At 38.8% G+C, this 13,024-nt stretch overlaps 1 protein-coding gene across 1 annotated transcript; it reads left to right on the top strand.

Annotated features, from left to right (window-relative positions):
- Positions 1-161: 161 nt before the first annotated feature.
- On the top strand, positions 162-8,269 carry FAM221A (family with sequence similarity 221 member A). The gene is made up of 7 exons (XM_041411545.1): positions 162-217; positions 1,730-1,903; positions 2,353-2,543; positions 4,523-4,729; positions 5,539-5,649; positions 6,415-6,503; positions 8,207-8,269. Exons 1-7 carry the CDS (start codon positions 162-164, stop codon positions 8,267-8,269), a joined length of 891 nt encoding a protein of 296 aa, XP_041267479.1.
- Positions 8,270-13,024: the final 4,755 nt, after the last annotated feature.

Below are 13,024 nucleotides of genomic sequence, written 5' to 3' on the forward strand. Positions count from 1 at the left end.
CCTCTGCCCCCCCCCTCCCCCCTGCCTGCCCCCCGCCTCTCCTCCGCCTTTGCCCCGCCTGCCCCGGCGCCTCCCGCCTGCCGCTCTCCGTGCGCGGGGCCGCCCGGCGCGGCCGGGGCCGTGCCCGTTCCCAGCGCCGTGCCCCGGGCGGCCCGGCGGGCATGGAGCGGCTGCGGGTGGACGCGGAGGCCCTGGAGGAGTACGCGGAGTACCGGCGGTGAGCGCACAGGCGGCGCGCTGGGGTCGCTGGGGCGGGGGCCGGGCGTTTCCAGCCGTGCCGCATCCCCCGCAGCCGGCCGCGGCCCGGGATTCCTCCCGGAGGGATGCCCGCCTCCGGCCCTCCTGAACTGGCCGCTTCGGGGCGTGCGGCGGCTTCGTTGAGCCCCACGGGCCGCCCGCCGCTGACTGTCGCAGCCGGAGGTGCCGAGGCTGGTGTGCCCCGGTGAGGACGGGCTGCAAGCCGCGGCTGTCAGCGGCGAAGTCACGAATCGTCCCTCGCATCCAGGGCAGCGCGAGATGCGCTGTGAGAGGCCGTCTGGTCTACCAGCGGCATCCCTGCCCACGGCAGGGGCGCTGGAATTAGGTGGTCTTTAAGGTCCCGTCCAGTCCAAACCATTATTTGATAATCTGCCAGCCGTACTGCGCTTTCAGAGTACAAGGAATTCTGTGCATCATGAGTTCAAAGTTTTGCATTGTATAGATCCCTTACACTGCTGCGTGTCTTTGCTAGTCTTGTCAGCAGTCGTCTCAAAAGGCTGAACAAAAATAAACACAGTCATTGTGATGAGATGAGATCTTAATTTAGTTCAGGAAAACCTTGAGTAAAACACCAGAGGAGGGCACAGTGGTATTTCTTACATAAGATGTGCAGTGATTCAGTGGGTGTTGGCTGGGCTGACACGCAAAAGATAGCGTTGTGTTGGCACATTAATCTGATGCTGTACAGTGCTGGCAGTGCACAAATCCACAGAATATTTGACAAAGAATCACTCGTTCAGCATATTTTAGCATATCCAATAAATAATAACTGAAGTACTTGCAGACATTAATAAAATCACTTTTAGCATAGGTAAGTGCTGCAGTTAATTCTCAATCGTATTTGACATATTTTATTTATTGTCCCTAATTATTTCCATAAATGCAGAATTTGGATTCTGCTCCAGAGTTCCAGCTATGCAGTGACTTTGAATTTGAACATAGTGATAGCTTAATTGAGGGATACAGCCCCCACTAACTTCAGCTGCAGAAACTAACATAGTCTTCTTGCAAATCAGAAGACAACTTGGATGTGTTGCTTGTTCTTTGATGGCAGTGAGGTTACCTGCTTGCAGCTGAATAATCAGACTAGACTAAGATTAATCTCCTGGCACAAATTTGCAGTACTGCTTGGTGTAGATGGGTGAAGTGACTTGCCAGAGGTCAGTCAAGAAGTCTGAGGCAGAGCTGGCTGGTTACATGCTTCTTCAGTTTGCTGTGTTAATTTTTTTCTTCTCTCTTAGAACTGGTTTTCAGTCCATCAGAACAATTTTTTAAAAAGAGCATTATTCAAAAAAATATTCTCTAAAAACCAGCTATAGTTCTGTTCAATTATTAGAAGAGTAATATGAAATACAAGATTTCTTTTGTATTTACAGATAAAGTTCTGTTAGAATATACATATTTTATATCTGAGAAATCTACTTTTATTGTCTTCATTTTCTTATGGCTTTTTTTTATGCCATGCATACAGAATTGTAGGTGATGATGATGGAGGAAAGCTCTTTACTCCTGAGGAATACGAGGAGTACAAAAGAAAAGTATTACCAGCTCGGCTACAGAACAGGCTGTATGTGAGCTGGAGATCACCAACTGGCATGGACTGTAAACTTGTGGGACCAGAGACACTGTGCTTTTGCACCCACCGGTGGGTAGCTTCCCTCCTTTTACACTTTAGTATTTTTAAAAATCAGGAAAATGTGAAATATTCCTAGACACATTACAGCAACACATTGGCAAATTTATTTAAGGTTTAAGGGTTGAGAAAATCGGGTTTTAAATAGTAAGAACTGGTTGTACGTGCAGATGTCAATATATTTTTGAAACCAAAATTATTTTCTAGCCTCAGTAAATTCAGCTGCAAGACATGAGTAGATTGATTCTGGTAGTGCTCTCAAAATGATGATATGTGATATTTATGTAATGAACAGATGTAAAACCACCTGCTAATATGCATTTAATTGAAATTTCACTATTAAGAGTAAATTGTACAATTAAAGCTACTTCAAAAACAAAGCTTGTGAATAGCAAGCCTTTCAGGTAGTTTTCTGATAAATACCAAGAAAGTCATAAAAGCCATTACTTCTCCTGTTTTAGGTATAAACAGCACAAAACAGACTACGAGGTGCTTCCCAAGGAGCGCCCCATCAGCGTGCCCTGCAGAGTGAGGCGCTGCCCGTGCCAGTCCTTCCACTTGGTGCCCCTGAACGGCACGCAGCCCGTCCGCTGCCGCTGCAAGCACTTCCCTGACCAGCACAGCGCTGCGCCCGGCTTTCCCTGCAACTCCTGTGAGTCCCTCCTTGGCCAGGAAACTCAGCAGGAGCAGCAGGAGGGATCTGTGCTCTGCTCAGGGTATTTGGTGTGTGCTGCTCTTGCCTCCAGTGCGTGTTTTCATCCTCGGGAGAGAATGAGAAGCGGGAAGGAAGACATCACGTTTTGCACAGGAGGGTTTAGAACAACATCCTTAGTTTCCCCAGGTCCTGTGAAGGAGTTTAAATCTCTGAGTGCTTCAGATAGGTGCTTATGGAGACAGACAGTATGAAAGCATCCTGTTTGCAGTTTGTCATTTGAGCTGCATGCATGTGCCTTTTCTACCTGAACTTGGTACTTTGGGAGACAGAAGCATTGATCTCCATTCCTCTATTGCCTAGCTGACTGGAACATTAATATATTTTTATGTCTTTTCTCAAGTCAACAGGAAGTAGTACTCTGTTCCCAAATAATTCTGTTGCTAGCACTCTGTTCATGGCCATAGAGATTGTGGGTCTAGAAATGCAAATGGGAGTGGAATTTCAGCAAGATCTTAGAGAAGGGATGAAGAGGAAGTTCTTTGCTACATTTGTTTGAGGTTAATGTTATGAAACAACAGTAATTATTAACAGCAGGAAATAATGCCTAAAGATGTTTTAGTTTGAAACCTCAAATTACGTAAGATGAAGGCTTTTTTTCCTGGAGTTCTGTATTGTTATTAAATTTCTTTCATGGAATGCCTCTATTTTGTACAGAAAATAAAATTGTAAACAGCTTTTGCTGGTTAAGAATCGTATCCCACAGAATAAACCTTAAAATATCTACATGACAGCCTTTCAAGAATTTGCACTAAGTAATGTGAAAATCTTAGATGTGCAGCTGGATAATTCAGACTGAATGCACAGAATGCAGTGTTTTCAATATTAATATATATAATGCCTTTTGCTTAGTGTTTCTCAAAAATACCAGACACTTCTGAGGGCTTCACAGATTTTGCAGTGAAGTGCCAAGAATTGCTTCTATTTTGGACTTCTTTTGTTTTAATGTAATGGAATTAGTCTTGTCCAGTGTTGATAAATCTAAGATGACAGATAAGTTATAAATGAAAAACTTAACTGCTTGTTGTTCTGTTTATGTTGCATATACTGTATTCTGTGTCCAAACATAGAGTTCTGTTACTGAGGAGTGCTCAAAATAATATGAAAAAACCTTTAACATTTTCAAGAATGTGATCAACATATTATGAAAGACTTAAAGAAATTTTTCATGGTGCTCCACAAAATGAACTGGGAGCTGGGAGCAGGGTGATTTGTATAATGAAACATTTGCAACATCACTTCCTCAATTTCTTGGTCGCATCATTGCTCCAGAGGGGCTTTGATGACAGTTTTAGATGTAGCTAGGGCAGACAGGTCACTTTACTCTGAATGTCATATAACATTTGTATAACTATTTCAATTCAATCCTCTGACTGTGTAAGCTTAAAAAACCCCTGAAAGTCAGTCTAATGATACTCCTGTGTAGAGCCCATTTTGTTGCTTCCACAGTCTCTATTTGCTACTGAGAAAATGTTGCTAATTTGAAAAGATATTTAAATTGTGATTTGTGTAACAAATTGTGATATGAAGTTTCTTAGCCCTGCAGCACTGATACATGCTATACACCTTTGGAGGCAATGGTGCCAAAATGCTGGCAGGTTGTCAGCTTTACCTAGGTTCAGAACTTTTCTTTTTATTCATTGTAAGTGGATGGATAGGTGTGCTGTTAGTGACAATGAACACAAGTTGCAACATAGGAAATACAGTTAGAATACACAAAGAAATTTCTGATCCAGCATTGTTTCAGGCTGCTCGGAGAGGTGGAATCTCCATCCTCAGAGGTACTTGAAACTTGGCTCAGTAAGATCCTCTGACTAATGATCTAATCCCAGGAGTCATCCTTTCTCTTTCATACAGGCTTTTCATACAGCTGGATGCTTAAATCCCATTGCCATTTCTCTTATTTATTTGTTTCTTAGGTTCCAAGTGCTCAGGTTTTCATAGCAGCTTTACCTGTGTGTGTGGTCAGCCAGCTTACGCTCACGAAACCGTTGTGGAAACCAAAGAGGAGCGCTTGGCCCAAGGAAAGCCCGTGGGGCAGGATGTTCCTTACGCTGCCATGGGAGGACTGACTGGTTTCAGCTCACTAGCAGAGGGCTACATGAGGCTGGATGACAGTGGAATAGGTATGTGCAGCTGAAATTTTAATTCTCCACCTAAGTTTTGAAAAGTAATAAATCAAAATATAGTTTCAAAGTTTGAAGGCAATTTGGAGGAATAGGGGTAGAACTGCAGAAAGACTGTTCCTTTCCAGCTGTCCTCAAGGTTTAAGGGATCACATTGTCCTACTCACCGTAGTAAGTTGATAAAAAAACTCTTTTTCAACAATTCTGATGTTCAACCCAGTTGCTTCTGCTTGAATGGCAGCATATCCTTTAGAGAGAACCTGTAGCTTTCCTGTAACCTAGTACTTCCAGGTTCTATTCATGTTCGTCCTTTAGCCTAATACTGTCCAGCTATTTCTTTGTTATATATTTACAGCACTTTTGTTTCCAAACTGAAAGGCTAATAGCTGTTCAGCGTAAAAAAAAAAAAAAAGAGGTAATTGGTAGAACTTTTTAACAGACATGTTACTTGGTCTTGATGTTTTTTCTGCTCTGTAATTTTGTGTCATTTAGTATCGCACGTGTTTTGTCCTGAAACACTGTTTTATCTATTATTGTCACATATGCATTATTTGTTTTTAAAATTCTGATCTGGATTCCTGGATTTGTCTGAAGTTTAGAAACTAAAACATTACTGTAGTAATTGAAGAAACAAAGCTTTTCAATGCTTTTGAAGTCATCCTTGTAATGCCTTTGTTAATTCCAGTTTATGGGGTCTGTGCTGAGAGTTGTAGATATGAATCTGTAACCTTGTTTTGACCCCAGCATGTGTATTAGGACTGTATCTCCTGGAGTTAATTATTGTTTCCATTCACCTTATTTTCTGACAGGTGCTCCTTCTGCTGAACTTTTAGAAGCCCCCATTACTAGCATGGATCATCCATTTCTAAAAGCATTTCAGGGGCCTTCGAGCTCCGCTCAAACCATGCCACAAATAGCAGGTGATGTATAAGTAGAATAATACAGTTATACAAAAAGAACTTAATATATAATGAATTGATTTTATTAATGAATTGAAGGATGCTCAGAGCATTAAAATGAATATTGAAGCTTTGCTATGTGATAAGTTAGTGCAACATTCATGTAGTTCAAATGCTTAGAATAACTTAATGCTTATTATTTTTGCTTGTGATGAGTTTTTTACCTGAAATTATTATTTTTTTTTTAGTGCTTGTTATCTTTCCCATCAATGATGTCATGTATTCATTGCATCAGTTTTTAAAATTCCTAATTCCTCTTAGAAACTCATCATATCTGAATGGGTTGTACGTATTCAATGCAATCCCATGAAAGTGCCTTCTGCCAGAAAGCTTTTTCCATGTGGGATTATGGGTCACTTGCACTTATTTTATGTCCCTTATTTAGTACAAAAATGTACCAATTAATATAACAGTTGAACTCCGTTAAAACAATTTATAGTAGGTGCAAGCCTAGACTAAAAATGTTTCTCTTTGGTCCCAAATGCTGGGTCTTGTACTTGCCTATAAAGGTGAGTTCCAATTTTAAATGGGTTTTGCCAAATGTAAAACATATCTAATGGAGTATCATTAATGAAAAAGGGGTTTAATAAAAATAATAATTTATTTTTATAAAAAAAAGGTAATTTATTTTTATGAAAATAATTTAACAAAAAATTTAATAAAATTTAATAAAATTAATTTAATAAAAAAGGGGGTTTTGTTTTCTGTTTATATTTTGTTTTTCAGGTAGTTCAAGTGCCACAGGGCAAGTTTCTCATGGAAAACAATCCGAAGCTGATGACATGGCTTACTTTGAAAAACGCTATCAAGAACGGGCAAGTCACTTAACTTGCTTAATTTATTGCTTAATTTAAATACTCTTTCACAAGAGTATATCTAAACCCCATAAATGTATGATTTAAGTGGCATATAAATGCATTATAGAATTCCTTCTCAATTGCTGAGACAGCTAGCTTCTTAACATAAATTTTGAAAACCAGTTATGAGCTGCTACAGGATTTCAGTGGTTGGTCATGTGTGGGATGGCATTTACCTTAACCAGGCAGATTTTAATTGAGGTAAAAATCAAAACATTTTACTATGTGACAGAAAAAAACCAACAACACAGAGTCACAGAAACTCGCCTGTGACATTTAAGACTGTATGTTTGCTACCTCACTTATAAAATATTTCTTTAAATTTTTTTTTTAATGACTGTCTGTCTAAATTTGGTTAAATTTGGTCTGCCTTTCCTAGATGATCTGTGTCACTCACTTAGAGGAGCCTCCTCCACCACACTATCTTTAGTTTAAATGCCCCGTGGTGTAGGTTATTCACATTTATATACCTATTTTCTCACACTAGCCCTTTAGCTCCACCATCTCAGCTGAAGTATGTCTCAACTGTTTATGAATTCTTTTGTAAAGCAATGTTGCATAATTAACTTTTAAAATCTAAACTTTTGCTATTTTTCTTGCTGGCTTGCAAGAAGATTTTTTGTTATGGAGAAAGCTGTTCTAGCCTTGTGAAATTCAAAATAGTTTTCTTTGTTTTGTAAATCATCAGAAAATATGGACAGGTGTTACAAATATTACATTGGTTAATAGAAAACATCAAATTCAAATTTCTCAGTTTCTTTTTCCCCCAGAGATTTTATTTTCTTTGGAAAAGGTAGTAGAAATTTTAGATAAAAACCTCAAGCCTCCAAAGGGGGAAAGGTGATTTAAAATGCATTTTTGTGCAGATCAACAACATTTGCTTAGCAGTAAGTTAATTTGTAGACATCCCAATGAGGTCTTGTTTCCTTTTGGTATTATTTTATGATGGGAAAAAGCATGTGAATTCTTTTTTTCCTGTATTTTTAATAGGAGCATATGTGTTAGATGAGATGTAAAAGTCTCTGCATCCCTTTTATATAATTGCTCTAAATATGATTTCATTCACTAGTGTAACAGTACTTGAGAAAAAATTGTGGCCTCTAAAACCAACAGATATATCTGTTTGGATAAATAGTCTTACTACTAACCGACAGAATGAAATGTGTATGTGTTGATAAATTTTACAACGCTACAAGAGCCTGTTGTGTAGAAAAAATCTTACAGGAGGAAGTCATGGCCTTGTGGGTGGGCAGGGAGTCTTTGGGATGAAGGTTCAGCCCTTCCCGCATGGTTTAAGTGTGCTGGCTCATCTAACTGCGTCTGTTAGACATCGGCAATAAAACTGCTCCACCTTTCATTGACAGAGATAAACCCTGGGCATTCCTGAGGCGCACTGGCCTTGAGGGATACTCAAACACCTGAGCTGCCCTTAGCAGAGATAAGGCAGCCTGCTTTCGGCATGGGAGGCGCTCCTTTGTCTGCTGGTGCCAACGGGAGCAGCGCTGGGTTGGGATAATGATGTTGTGTACCTTTCTCCACTGCATGTACCACCCTGGTAAATTTGTGACTGGATGGAGAAATTTAATATTGCATTGTTAGCCGATTTGCAAATCAGTGTTTGATCCGCTGCTGGTGTTTTTTTTTTTTTTTTTTTGTTACAGCTGAAAATGGAGAAGGCTGCTAAACGGAAAGAGAGGAGTCCAGTGCCATCAAAGAAGCCATGATATTAATAAATAAATATTTATTATTTGGCACATTTTTCATTATTGTATTGAGAATTTTTCTCTGTGCCTACCCACATAGCTGTATTTATTCATTTATTTATTCTGTTCTTTTGTTCCTTTGCTGAAATTAATTTTTAATTATCTCATTGTAATAAAATTGGTTCTTTAATCAATGTGTTTCTAATCTCCAGAACTGTTACAAAGATATTTCTTTGGAAATGGAGAGGAATATTTAGAGAGTTGCAGGTCTGAGGGTTTAAGCACTGACAGTGTAAAGTCTGAGAGAATAACTTTGTATTCAAGTATTAGGTTGTAGGAGGGCAAAGAAAATACATGTGTCATATCTAGACTTTTATGATACATCTTCTTTATTTGTAGAGTCCTTTAAACTCATCTTAGTTATGGATTTTATGTGGTGAGATTTGTTCTGTTAATATTGACATTTTAATATTTTCTTTAAATCTTTTTCCCCTTTCTGTTGATTTAATCTTTTTGACATAAAATTCAAACATACCCTTCTTGTCTCACACTTATGTAGGCTCCATTCTTGCCATCATATAAATGTTTTTTTAAAATATGACATTCTGTACACTTGCAAACCCACTTCCACACTTACGAGCTACTTGAAGGGATCTTGCTTGTATACTTTATCCCAGATTTCTCTGGTGATATTCTCCCAGTTCTGTTTGTCTGTTACTGTCATAACAATTATTACACTAAAATTCTGAAAACCCTAAGTGGAAATGGTTATGTTATTTATAGCATGTAAAGCAATAATTGCATGCTGTTTGGTACAAACTTATTTATCCGAGAGATTCATCATGTCTAATCCAACACAGGCTGAATCATCTCAGGGAGATGTGCTTCTGTATTCTTTGTCCATATTCACAGCTGTGGCAACATATGTTGTATTAAAGGTAGTGGACAGGAAAATATAAAATTTAGTGAATGTGTGGTGGTTTAATTCTGCAAAGCAGCACAGCACTAACTTGGTACAGAATTACTGGCAGAGAGCGCAGCTTAGGAGGCAAAAGCAGAGTCTGAGTTAACTGATTCTGCTTTGAGAACAGAGAGGTGCAAGTCAGATTGCTCTTAAAAATACCGGGAGGTGTCTCTTGGCCTGCAGGCTTTACAGGAGGTGTGCTTACTGAGGCTTCACAGCAAGAATTGGGAGAAGCCTACAAAGCTTTGTTTCCCATTGCAGAGAATGCCTCCGTGTGCCTCATGGGCAAAGGAAAAGAGGTGATTTTGAAGGCATTTACTGCAGAGCACCTTGGGTTTTGTTCAGATATCACCTGTGGTGTGAAGGTTCAGTTTTAAGAGAGCCTTTTAGCTTTAACTCTGACCTACACTGCCATTATTTCAGATGCCAATCAGAGAGGCTAAGCTGTCACTTTAATTTAAATGCATAATGCATCAAAGCGTCTAATTAATGTTTTTAAAGTACCTTTACTGTTAAATTCTACAGTTACAAGCTGCTTTAGCCTAATAAATGAAAGTGCTAATTTGAGCTCCCTCTTCTGGCCCTGGCAAGCAATACATTCTGCACATCTTGGTCTTGAAAATAAATGGGGTTTTCACAATGTAATCACAAGAAACCAACAAATACAAATAACATTCATAAAGAAAAGTTAAAAAAAAACACAGAAAAAAAATTCAATTTTTCAAAGAGATCATTGCAAACTTAATAGTGGAAGTTTACTCTAGTTTCCTATTTATCCCTGTTAAATAGCAGAAAAAAATTTCAATTTTTCAAAGAGGTCATTACAAACTTGGTAGTGGAAGTTTACTCTAGTTTCCTATTTATCCCTGTTAAATACCCATTGGGGAATGCAGTTCTGGAAATCTGTGTGTGTGTGTGTGTTTTGCAGAAGTGAGCTTTCTCACAGCAAAATATTGTTAAAGAGAGAGGTTACAAATAGTTACAAAAACTTTTATTTTGTGTTCCTTTTGATGCTGGGAGCATACATTCTAGGAAATAATTTATTGTTTTACATTTTGAGTTGACAATATTTGTTTTAAATGTTATCTCTGCCAAATTCAGTCCTACTAAACTGTAATTTGATAATCAAAAACTGGTTTTATTAAAGTAATTTAAAAATATTCTGTGCTTTAATGTATTTACTCTTTCCACTCTAAGGATATAAAAAAGTTACTACATTTATTTAGTGGTATTTCTTTTTAGTTGGAAAACAGGCTGGATCATAAAAATATCAATGGCATTAAATACTGCTTAGGAGTTCTGACCACTTTTCACTCATGTTGATGATGTCCAAGCAAAAGAAAGTTGCTTTCCTTACTAGAAGGCATGTTTTGACTTCTTAGTATTTGCATACTACTTTTTTTCTCTGAAACTTTATTGGTATCTATACATGTAAAAGCAGGTACAATATATCTCATAATATTGCTGGCTGTGAAAACTGGATACTGATGTCATATCTTAAGTGAAATTTGAATTTATCCTAAAAACCCAATAATCATTTTGCAGGATCAATATTGCAACCTCCAATTTTATTAAAAATTTCTTTATACATCTGTTAGAATTTTTTTATTTATTTATAAAAGCAGAGAGCAAATTCTAGTACGTGTGCCATTAGCAGTGCTCATTAAATAAAGAGCTGGGTTTAACAGGTACTTGCTGGTGGTTTGTTTTCCTGAGAGCAGCCATGAACTTTGAACAAAATATCATGGGACAGATAAGTTACCAATTTATCTGTGTGATTTATTGGGTGGGCGTATATCTGTCGTTCAGCTGGAAGCATTAACTGTTTCTGAGCCTAATCCAAGGGATCAGAGCACAGGGAAAGGGTTGTTCTCATGCACATGAGTGCTCTAAGCTGTTAAAGCCTAATTGCACAGGCCCTGGGCAGTGCTTAAGCATGTCTTATTTTTAAAATAGCTGGCTTTCAAATCAGTATTTTGCCAGTATTATAACATTCCTAGAGTGCACAGCAGCATTTTTTCACCAGTTTGGATCATCCTGTGGAAAGGCTCAGATGTTCCCTGGATGTTAGGATAGTGGACAGTGGTCAGTGATCCTAAGTGGAGAGCAAGGAGCTCCTCTCCATTGTGTGTGTTTCTGATTCTAAATATAAACCACGCCTGTGTGTCTCAGGTTTGGGAGCGAGGGGAACGCGATGTGTGAATTCACAACCAGGGATGGCATCCGTGCAGTGACTTTGTCAAGTTGTCAGTGTCTTTGCAGCATGTTGTGCATATTAAATGACTGGCAGGTCTCATGGCTGTATGTCCCCGAGCCTCTCTAGAAGTAGTTTATAGCCATGCAAGCAGTGATAGTATTTGTTCTTTCTTAGCACAAATATAATCGAAAAAACAACAAAGGTTTTCCAGTCTAGAAGACCTCGCACATGTGTACCTGTTATGTTTTTTTTTTTTGTAAATAAATATACTATTTTTATCTAGAAGCCACTCTTGCTCTGGAGCTTTTAGCATCTCTCTTCTGGCAGAAGGAATCATTACTTGCTTTACACTGGGTTTAGCTCTGATTTTCCATTCACTGTACCCATGCTGTCTGGCATGGCTGGGCTCTGATCCCTTGGGCTCCTTTAGTTACCTCCCTAGGGAAGGTCCCAGGCTCAGCCATAACCTGTCACCTGCATGATGCTGTGTCACAAACAGAATGGGAACCCCACACAAAGTTGGTTTTATTTAATAGTGTAGGGTACAGAGTGTAGGAGTGTGCTTCTAAGGTTATGAAAATATTCAGTTGCACAGGCATTTTCTTTCCAGCTCTGAACTCTGGATCTTTTCCTTTGAATTGCAGGTAGAATGCTGTCTACCAAAAGCCATATTTCTGGAATTGACCTTGTTTTGCAATGGTTCAGACACTAAGTTATAAGAGGAGAAGCTATGCTTCTCTCAACCAACCCAAACCCCAAGTTTTCATGTAAAGAGGAGTGTGCCAGAACTGCTGTCTCCTCTGATTTAGGAAAGAAAGAGAATGGATACCAGATACATACTAATGTTTGTGAGGAAGGATTCAAAAGTAAAATCTGCATACTTCTAGCTGGTAATTAAACTGTTAAAAAATGTTCATTGCAAACTATTTCTCTGAGGTACATTACCTGTCCTGATCTGATTCATTAACTCTTGGAAGAAAATGAGAGCAGGCTTGCAAGTGCACCTAAAATTATAAAGACTGAAAGCTTAAGGTGGGGCATTACTTGTCTCAACAGCAGTGCAACTGTTTTGATTAAATTTTTCGCTGTTATAAGCCATCAAGCACCTATGAATAATGACAGCTAATAACTTGTATGCTCTCTCCACACTTCGAATGCCAGGAGATGTAATGACTTCTTGAAAACAAGTTGTGTGTTGACAAGAGCTTGTCCTCAGACTAATGCAGTTTTTGGCAAACCTGGTTTTAGTAAGGTAAGTAGCTTGTATATATGTGGAGTTTGTTTTTTTACCTGCATGTAGAAGCTTTAATTCTATGCAACCATTTTTCAAGGTACTTGCTTCATCTTTGGATATGTTGTAGGTTATATTCTCTGAAGTTCTCTTTAAGAACTGTTGGCTCTCCTAAACAAAATGTTTATTTTGTGTGAGCAGTCTTGCTGCACTTAATACTTCAGTGAAATAATGGAAGCACTGTTTTGGTTTTCTTTAACACTCAGGAAATCCCATAAGATGGTAATATACAGAATGCTGAATTCTCTTTCTTCGTCTAATATGCATGATGGGATTTCTTTAACAAGATAGCAATGCTTTTTAAGAGAAGTGGTTCTTTGCTCC

Source organism: Onychostruthus taczanowskii, unplaced genomic scaffold (assembly GCF_017590055.1).
Source record: "Onychostruthus taczanowskii isolate IOZ18803 unplaced genomic scaffold, ASM1759005v1 scaffold36, whole genome shotgun sequence".
Taxonomy (NCBI): Eukaryota; Metazoa; Chordata; class Aves; order Passeriformes; family Passeridae; genus Onychostruthus; species Onychostruthus taczanowskii.

Coding starts and splice junctions, on each gene's coding strand:
- FAM221A (XM_041411545.1), top strand. CDS start 162: ATGGAGCGGCTGCGGGTGGACGCGGAGGCCCTGGAGGAGTACGCGGAG. Junction 1,904..2,352: donor CTGTGCTTTTGCACCCACCG/GTGGGTAGCTTC, acceptor CTCCTGTTTTAG/GTATAAACAGCACAAAACAG. Junction 2,544..4,522: donor CGGCTTTCCCTGCAACTCCT/GTGAGTCCCTCC, acceptor TTTGTTTCTTAG/GTTCCAAGTGCTCAGGTTTT.